The 10093-nt window shown below is 33.9% G+C and overlaps 4 protein-coding genes across 4 annotated transcripts, besides 2 other annotated features; 1 reads left to right on the top strand and 3 right to left on the bottom strand.

Moving 5' to 3' along the window:
* Positions 1-10093: part of a mobile genetic element that runs on past both edges of the window.
* TVAGG3_0051050 (uncharacterized protein) lies at positions 898-1468 on the bottom strand (the record flags this gene model as incomplete). Its single annotated transcript, XM_051221043.1, has 1 exon — positions 898-1468. A coding segment is annotated over one exon (571 nt), but the record flags the coding sequence as incomplete, so codon positions are not given.
* Positions 1496-1930, bottom strand: TVAGG3_0051040 (uncharacterized protein; the record flags this gene model as incomplete). Its single annotated transcript, XM_051221042.1, has 1 exon — positions 1496-1930. One exon carries the CDS (start codon positions 1928-1930, stop codon positions 1496-1498), a length of 435 nt encoding a protein of 144 aa, XP_051106028.1.
* TVAGG3_0051030 (uncharacterized protein) lies at positions 1976-2248 on the top strand (the record flags this gene model as incomplete). Its single annotated transcript, XM_051221041.1, has 1 exon — positions 1976-2248. The coding sequence occupies one exon, from the start codon at positions 1976-1978 to the stop codon at positions 2246-2248; it is 273 nt and encodes a 90-aa protein (XP_051106027.1).
* On the bottom strand, positions 6435-6989 carry TVAGG3_0051020 (organellar and viral DNA polymerase type B; the record flags this gene model as incomplete). Its single annotated transcript, XM_051221040.1, has 1 exon — positions 6435-6989. A coding segment is annotated over one exon (555 nt), but the record flags the coding sequence as incomplete, so codon positions are not given.
* Positions 9845-10093: part of a mobile genetic element that runs on past the window's edge.

The raw sequence follows: 10093 nt of genomic DNA, 5'->3' as shown, positions 1-10093 counted from the left end.
AAGTGGCTTTGGTAATTTTCAGTTGCTAGTTCAATAGGTCCTTTAACAGACAATTTGTATGTTATTGGAGCAGTAGATGTTTGACCTTGCTGGAAGCAAAAGTCCACTTCTGTTGGAAAACCACATAAGAAATGTGTGTTGTCATAGCTATCCCATTTATGTTCCACACTACCATCATCCACCCAATGACCTCATAACATCTTCATTAAATCCTATCATATCATTGTTTGTATTGCAGGCGTTCGCAACCATTTCATAAAAATACAGGTCCATATGATTTTTCAGGTTCTGCAGGCATATTTCCATAAGCTCCCATGGAAAGCTGAAGATATTTAAACTTAGGGTTCTCAAAATTAACATAATAGTTGTCTTTCTTTCTAAATAGTGCCCAAATACTTTTAACATTAATAGGCGTATAAGCTGCTGTAAATGTTGCACTTGAACTATCTGTATTCTTTGAGAATGAACCGTCCATAGGAATCCAATCCATAACTTTAACAGGAAAACATAAAGCCTCGTTTGTATAATGTTCTACAAGTTCTGTATAAATGTTAGGGTCTAAAGAGAATGACTTTGGATGAATGAAACATTCATTAAAATCCATCTTTGTTCGAAATAGTTGCTGGGTTACAGTTGTAATAGTAACTGTTCCACTAGCTTCTACTGCCTTCGTTATCATAGTGAATGGTTCATTCCATGGAACAAATTTATTTGTCGGTGGATTTGAATCTGAAGCAAATGCAACTTTAAGAGTTGGATTGAAAGCAATGATATCATTTACAGATATAGATGTGCATTGTAAGGCGTCGCTACTGAACTTTACTTTAAGCTGAATGTTTCCTGCAAAAGCTGGAATAAATCGAATAGCTTCTAATGGAAGGAATCTTCTAACAGGAATTCTTAAACGAAGCTTAAAATCAAATGATTTTCCTGCTGTAATTGGACCACTAACAATTTGTCCTGTTCTGCATGTTCCCGAATGACTCCATACATCTTCATGTCGAGTCTTTGAGAAAACATCTACTTTCTTTATTTGTTCGGTAGTTTGTGAGTTTGAAGTTATATATGCTTCTTCTCTTGCGTTGTCTTGAGAATATACGATACGACCATTTGCAAGGATTTGATATCCAGCAACTGCATAGAAAGCGTCATCGAAACCAATCCAAAATCCTGGTGGGTTTGTTTTATTGGAACCTGAACCAATTTCTTTATCTACAATAAATTGACCTTCCATTTTATACGTAATGAATGTATTGTAAAGGTCCAACATATTTTCACCAGGAGGTGAGAGATTGAATGTTACCCATGTGTTATCTTTAGCAGTTCCAGGTTGTGATGGAATCTTTGCGTCAGAATATTTTCTATTAGTGTCACCAATTTGAACTGCATTGTCTATGATATCGAAATATGAGCGAATCTGATGAATATGCTCTGCTGGAGTAAATTCGTTTAACTGTTCGTTCTGCATGTATTTACTTCGGATAAAAATATCTATTTACTTCATTATTCTCACTCTTCTTCTTGGCATTCGTGGTGGAAGTTGTTTCTTGACATTTTCAATGAACTGTACATTCTCTTTTGTCTCAACTTCTTTCACTGGCGGGTCAGGATTCTTTGACTCGGTTTGTTTTTCAATGAAATTCACGAACTTTGCAATAAGCTCTTGGTTCGTTATTGAAAGTACATCTGGCTTCTTTTCTTCTGGTTCTATTGACTTTTCAGTTTGAACAGAAGGTTTTATATGGGCTTCGTGGACTTCACCCTTGCCATGCACCTTAATGTTGTCGCTCTCTGCATTCGCTAATGGAACCTTTCTTTTTCTTACGTATATTTTACCATCTTTACTCTGACTTACATAATAGAAAGGATGTTGTATTCCTCTTGCGTCATTTAATATAATAGACTCTCGCTCTGATTTTGACAAGCTCATTTTACATCGGTTAAAGTTTTAATTTTGTTTTTTATCTGCAGTCAAATGACTCAGACAAGCCCTACGGACAAGACCCAAGGGGTCATAGATGTTGAAGCATTGAAGAAAGAAATTCGTGAGCAAATTTTATCCGAACTGAAGGAACAAAAACAAGAACAAAAGCCAGAGAGACCAAAGAGAAAACTTAGTGAAAAACAACTAGCTGCATTAGCTGCTGGAAGACAGAAGAACCCACGTTTGCTGGCGAAAAAAGCTAGAGAAGAAGCAAAAGCAAAGGAAGAACAAAAAGCAAAGGAAGCTGAAGCAAAGAAAGAGTAAATGGTTTATTTTTATCCAAACTAAATGTATAGACAAATACCTTTATCTGTTGCGTTCAGTAGTGAAAACCCTGACGTCAAAATAAAGGGGAACAGAGTAACGTTTAAGTTTCCAACAGACTGGATTGTGAACATAAATGAAGAGAAGTACATTGGCATAACATCTATGTATATAACACGTGCTTTCAGAAAGGTTGACTTTATACTTCAAGTCGAGATAGAAAATGACGAACAGTCTTTAAGCGCCCAAAACATTCACATATACAAATACTTTAAAGACGATACAACATTGTTGCAATGTATGATTTCATTTAATGAGATGTTCGAGAAAAAGTTCAATATTGAAGTACAAACTTTACAGCCTTTACGTGAGTTTCTTGCACAACTGAAAGAAGAAGGTAGTCAGCCACAACTTATAGACTTTCATTATGAATTTAATGAAAATGAAGATGGAACTCATGACTGTCAGTTTGTTATATATTCACCATTCAATGAAGTCGCTAAAAAGAAAGAAAATCCATTACGTATAAGGTTTCAAATCTCTGAACCCAATGAAGACTTCAAGAATGTTTTCAATTATGATGCAATACTTCCGAGGAAAAATGAATTTTCAAAGATTGTAACACCTGGCATTTGGGATAGAAAGCAAGCTATATTATATTCAAACTTAAGTAAGGGAGTTGAAAATGAGTTCATTGGTCATACAAGAACTTCACCACTGTCAAATCCTAAGTATTATAAAGCTTACTGGCTTCAATCGTGAGTTTTGGATAGACATGTTCTCCACTCATGACCATAAGTGCCCAGTGTTCTTACCTCCAGATGGGAAAGATTGTTTATACATTGAAGCACAATTGTTAAACTCTACAATAGCTGTATTGTAAATGACCACATAGGCTTCGCCCATGCCGCTAGCGGCTTATTTTTATCACAAATGACCTCATTGCTGACAAAAATAAATGACCTCAGAACTTCAACTTACGAATAAAGCTTGTTTTAGTCGTTATTGAAAAGTTGAACTTTTCAGCAAAGCAAGGTTGACATGACTTACATAAGTCGAATGCAATCTCTTGACCATCATAAAGTGCTTTGTAAAGTTTCATTAAACTGAACTCAGAGTCTTTGTCATATGTTCCAACAGGTATGTGAATGTTCTTATCTTCATTGTAATAGCATTGTATAGCTTCAGGAAACATTTCATTAGCGGTTAAAGCAATAACATCTTGCTTCACGCCTTTCATTCTGCAGTGAAATGCAACTTCATTTAAATCATTCGTGAGTAAGTCTATGTAGGTCTTCTTTCCACAGAAAATACTTTTATAAGCTAAACTTTGTTTTCCAGGTGTTATTTCTGCAAAGTCGCTATGAAATTGACCAAGGTTCTTTCCTATAAGTTCTCTACCGTATCTCTTCTTAAACTCTGCTGCAAGCTTTGGGATGTCTTCATTATATAAGTGCATACTGTCGGTATCCTGGTAAAATATTTGAAGACCCATGTCCTCTGCAGTACAGAATACTTCATTCATAATACGTTTTGACATAGACAGAATATTAACACCAAGTGGACAGAAGTTAAAGTGTCTGCAAATGCTTTTCGTTAGCTTGAAAATAGTTTTATCTGAACCATCCAAACCTTCGAACTTCACTATATGGTTGTAATTTCTTATAGCATATCTTATAGCATCTTTGTCATCTACTATGGTTATTTTTGACTCAATAGGAGATAGAATAGTTTTGCCATAAATGCTGTTCAGAATGAGTTTTATAATTTCTTGTAAGGGGTTTTCTTCTTTCTTATACTTTAACCTTAACTCAAACAACTTCTTTACTTCATCTCTTATTCTCATATCTCTGTTTCCATCGTAATAGTATCCTTGCAACACTTCACATTTGACACCTTGATATTTTATGAGGTCTTGTAATGTTATATGGTCAACATACATGAGACAGCAAGTGTTTGAACTTCTTGGAACGTTAAGTTCTGGATTTAGTTCAGGGTCGCAAACTATTAAATGAAAGTGTCTGGGTATACCAATCTCTGTTATCTTAATGAGAACAAAGAAGCCAGACATAAACTTTTCACCAATGGGTTCCTTTTGGTCATCATCGAATAAATGTCTCATGAGATACTCTGTGTTTAACATTTCTTCCTTCAATACTTTTGGAATACCTTCTAAAGTATAAAGTCTTGCTATAGCTGAAGGATATAATGAAACAGTGTCGAAGTCAGCAATGAGTTTCTTTTTGCTCTTTTGTTTCATGTTATCTGACAACATACATCTTCCACCTTGAATGCATCTCGAAATAAATTCTCTTGGTTTATTTGAGAGGTCATAAAGATTTCCATTCGGGAAGTATACTCTGTTCTCAAACAATTTGTTAGCAATTGAACAAATACTAACGTAGTCATAAACGTTTAAATCAAACTCTTTCAATAAGTCATTGCGGAACTTTACAAAACCTTCTCTTAAAATTCTTACATCTTGTTTGCAGTAAAACGTGCTATATTTTTCTAAGTCGAAGTGGTTCTCATCTATTCTGCAACCTTTGATGGAATCTATGTTTTTCATAAATGTATCTGCATCCCGGATAAACTTACATGCTTCAGAAATGACACCAGTTCTGTTGTCATTTGCTAACAAAACTGCTGTAGTAGTTATATGGAAATACTTCTTTCGGTCCTGTTTGTAAGTTAAACATAGCAGGAAATAGTTTAAGCTTCTTATTTATAACACTGTAAGAGTCTTTTATAATAATTGCCCGTCCTTTATATAAACCAGTTATTTGCATTGTTCGTGAACCTTTAATGATGGGAGTTCCTTTCACTTCTGTCATGTGTCTTAAGATGAAGTTTATGTCATAACTGAGGTTGTGAAAATATATTAAACTCTTGTCAGGGAGTCGTTCCAAAAATTCTGTTGCACAGTTCTGACCCCATATGCTTTCACTCACTGAACCATCTTCACTGTCGTAACATATGTTAAAAGCTTTATGAAAGCCATCAGTACTGCACTCAAAGTCAGCAAAGAAAACGTGCTCAGGAATGAACTTACATTTAGCTTTATTTACTTCTTTTGACTCTGCTTTCTTCTTCAGTTGTACACAATACTTTGGAGCATATGTCAAATCTTTAAATGGTGCAAGGTTCTGTTTATATAAGTCAGTAGTATATGTGAAAAGTTCTCCATAAGAAATAGGTTCAAATATTTGCACTCCCACAATGTTTTCATAACATCCCATAACGGTGTTGTTCTATCATAACGAACTACATATTTATCTTCTCTCTTTGTATAAATCTTCATTTGTTTCTCAATGTTCATTCCACCACAAGCTTTGAGAATTTCTATATAGTTGTGAATGAAATATGTTGTCATTGGTAATCTTTCGTTTAGCATGTAGTGGTCTTCAACAAGAAGTAAGTCAATAGTTCTAACAGTTTCACATTCTTTTGGTATGTATCTCTTTATTTCATTATGTCTTGAGTCATTGAAATAACCAATGGTAACATTAAATGCTATACCTGTTGCGTCAGAAATTTCTTGTACTTTACTTTGAGGAAAGTCTCTAACACGAATGACTTCTCTCATGTGGTCAATAGTTTCTTCATTTACTCCAGCCTGAATGCAAGCATAAACGAAACAATTGTCTTCTGTCATAAGTGCTGCAGTTCTTTTGTTCAATTCATTGAAGATTTGGTAGCGCTCAAGATTTATAGGTAATGTGCAAAGATACTTCCAGAACTGACCGCTTCTCTTCTTATAAAACTTCTTTTCACCATTATCTTTCCAAAAGCTTTCTATAAGTGCTGGGTTTCCTGTTTGCTTAAGAGCTTCCAAAATGGCTTTCTGGTCATTTGTCAGTGTGCTTTCATCTCTATATGGTCTCTTTTTTGGTTTGCCTTTCTTTACATCTGACATCGTTAAGCCTTCATATTCTGTTAAATCATACATCTTTATTTCGGTAAGATTCTTTATGTTTGTCAAGAAGAAGTCATAGTGCATTTCAACAATACCTGCAGCATTTGCTTCTATCTCTGATATAAAGTTCTCCTTCAAGAGCTGATGTAGTAATGTTCCAATATTATTGAGGTTTAACGTAGAACATTCATACTTTCCACCAAGTTTATAACATACCATCCATCTTTGTTGTGAGTTTATTTTAATTTTCTCTAAGAGTCTCATGAAAACCTTACCGAAATGTTTGTGTAAGTAGTCTCTGTTTGGTTCATCTAAAGCTTCGATGTTAAAGTCAATGAGTCTATTGCCTGACTTCACATTTCTCTTCCTATTCTCTTCATCTTTCTTTAACCATCTCTCACCTTCTTTTGGTTTGTCGTCAATGGAACGAATGACATCGTTAGCTTTGCGAACTTGTTCTATAGCACTTTTAAACATCTCTCTTCTCTGTTGTTTCAGTGTGTCGTCTCTTCTTCTTGTTTCACCAACGTTTGCATTTGTTATGTCAAACATTTCTCTTCTTACTTCATGAGGTACTGAACGTCTATGATATAAGTCAATAGCAACGTCATTTAAAGGAAATGCTATTGCATGGACTTCGTCCTCGCCGCGTTGCGGCTTTATGAACTCATGAATTCTATCATAACTTATTGCACCATTATAGTCTTTAATGAAGTCAGCGAGTGCTTTTTTGTTTGTTGCGTAATGCTTTGCTACTTCTATATTAGCTTCTGTAAGAAGTTGTTTTATTTCCGAGTGTTCTAACTTAGACAACTTCCGATACATCTTTAGTAGGAAATAAAAAAATATTTTTTTGAAAAAATTAGATTACATTTTTTAAGTTATTTTTCAAAATAATTTAATATTTTTATTTTAATGAAACACATGCAAGATTGCAAGTTCTTTTCATACAATGCTCTCGCTACTGCCATCAAGAATGAGTTCAATGGTGCTTCAAACGTTAATGTTATCTTTAACAAGAAGTTTGTGAAAGAATCTAAGTTTGGTCAGTATGTCAGACCATTAGCTATTGTCATTGACCGCAAACGTTATACTTCACAAGAGTTAGCAGTAGTTTTGAAACAAAAGAGTATCTTCGTGAATGTCAAAGATACTCATTATACTGTTATAAAGAACTCTAACATTGACTTCTTCAGTATTGCTATGAATCTTTCCGAACAGAAAGAATATAAGAAGGGTGAAACAAATGTGAAATATTATCCTTCATCTCTGAAGACAATAACGAACAAAGATGTTATACAGAAATTCTTACCAAAGGTTGAAGAAGCTTCAATTGACATTGACGAAGGAGTGAAATGGTTGAAGAAATTGACCCTGAAGCTATTTAAGCAAAAATATATTTTTGGTTAGTCTTCATATCGATATTTTACAACAATTCCCCAATGTATAAACTTTTCATACGCTTTTTCATAAGCTTTATATACCTTCAGAAATTTTGCATAATCTTTAGAAGCATTTAGATATTGTTTAAATGCTTTGTATGTCTTCAGAAATTTTGCATAATCTTTTACATGTTGTTCGTTCTCTTCTTCTGTCATGAGTTCCGAATATTCTAAATTCATGTTCTTTCATATGAGATAAAATTTTATAAAAAAAATAAAATTAGCTTAGATTTTTTTATTCTTCCTCTTTGAAGTTATCGAAATATTCTGTTATTTTTTCCTTCAGTAATGGTAAGTCTTCTTTGAATGTAAGTATTGTGCAACCTTTGATGTCATAGTGTGTTTGAGGAAGAGTACTTTTGACAATTTCCTTTATTTGCTCATTCGGTGTCATTGAAATCGGTAAGTTTTCACGATAGAACCAGTTTCTGTCAGATTTGTAAATCTTAGCAAGGTCATAAAAGCTTTTGTTGTTTCTTCTGACTAAATGCAACATAACCATATCTCTGTCTTCTTCTTTCTCCAACTCTTCAGTATATATCATATACTTATAACTCTTTTCCTTTCCTTTTGGTACTGAACGCGGTATTCTTTTCTGTATGCTTTTGTCTTTGGATTCAATGACTTCATCTTTTGCTTGAAGTTTCTTTTCCAGCTCTCCACGTTCTTGTCTGTGAAGTTCGTCAAGAAGTTTGTAAATATTCCAAGCATAACGTGGTGAAGCCCACATTGCAACTGCATTTACTAAAAGTCTATGAACATAATATCCTCTCAAACCGTTTGGCAATTTTTCACGGTTTTCGAATGGAATCTCTTCCCTCGGTTTTCCGAGGGAAGCAATCATATGAGGAAATTCTTCTAAAAGTTCTTTTGCCTGTTGGTTTTCAAACCAATGATATGCTTGCTTTGTAGAACTAAGAGCATTCATTATACTTTGCATTTGGTACATGTCATCTTTGACTGAACGAATGAGTCTCAATTGTTTGTTATACTGTATGTATGTATTCTTCATTTATGGCTTCATGAACGATAGCAGTTGTTGTGTTCTCTGTTGTTGACATATCTGTCTTTACATACAAAATAAAAAAATAAATAAAAATAAAATTAGCGTTATTTTTTCTATCTTTCACAAAAGACCAAAAATAAACGCTTTACATGTATTTTTCAGCAACTTCGTCAAATAATTTTATAGCTTTATCTATCTCATCTACTTCAAACGTTTCTTTACCTTTTATGGGAGCACCATACATTTTCTCAAACTTTTCGAGTAGTTCTGTTTCTGCGGCTCTCATATCATTAACGAACACAACCTTGACTCTATTGACTGTACTGTCATATCTTAGAGTTATATATATGTTCTTCCTATCTTATATCTTTTTGTGTTGAAGTCCTTCGGTTTCTGAACGATGTAAAGTAAGCCTTCACTGCAACGTTCCGTATCGAATGAACCATAAGTTATGAAGTTATATCCAACAACTGGGTCAATCCATAACAAAACTATTGGTATAAGACTTTTGTCGATGAGATATGCTGTAGTTCCATAGAATCTTACTGATATCATAAGCTCAGGATTTTTGTCAAAATTTTCTGAGTTGAAGCATTTCTAACCAGTCGTGTGTTTTCTTTCCAGATGGAGATATAATGTCTGACAAAGAATATTTGTTGTATTTCTTTGAGTATCTTACGTTTAAATCACCTATTCTAACCAATTTGGTGTCATTGTCTATCTTTCTAACTGTTTCAAACTCAATGTTTGACATATATGTCTTTACATACAAAATAAAAAAATAAATAAAAATAAAACTAACTTTATTTTTTCTGTCTTAAGGAAATTCACGATTTTTGTTGCTGAATTCAATAAAAATATATTTTAGGGTAGATGGTTAGATCTAACCTCATTTCTACCTCTTTTCTACCCAGTTATTTTATAAACGTTTTACATGGTAAACGTTATTTTTGGAATTTTGTGAAAACTCAACGGTTTGACACGTGCCCTAAAAATTATTTTACTCAGAATTTTGTGCTGAATTCAATAAAAATATATTTTAGGGTAGATGGTTAGATCTAACCTCATTTCTAACCTCATTTCTACCCCAGTTATTTTATAAGCGTTTTACATGGTAAACGTTATGAATTCGTGAGACTCTAAACAGTTTTGTAGCCTCTATTTCTTCTTTTAGTACATCGAATGTTTTAACAATGCCGAAGGTTTCTTTATATTTCTTCTTGACATCAGATTATAGATCCAAGGTGATGTGATTTTTGCATCCCTGGGATGGACGATACACCCAAAGTGTCACCTTTTTGGGATAACATGAATTTTAAATATCATGAGAGTTCTGCAAACCATATGCACAATATCTATTCAGCCTGACTTCTTGTATATATGAGTTAGACTTCTTAAATATTGTGCTTGGGGCGATATAAGCATTTCCGAGATTACCATCGTGCTCAGTAGTATGCTACTTCTCCCTGGTTCTAGCTCAG

Source organism: Trichomonas vaginalis, chromosome IV (genome assembly GCF_026262505.1).
Source record: "Trichomonas vaginalis G3 chromosome IV, whole genome shotgun sequence".
NCBI classification, from domain to species: Eukaryota; Parabasalia; order Trichomonadida; family Trichomonadidae; genus Trichomonas; species Trichomonas vaginalis.
The sequence above is the reverse complement of the archived record's forward strand: the minus strand, read 5'-3'. Positions and strand labels throughout refer to the sequence as shown.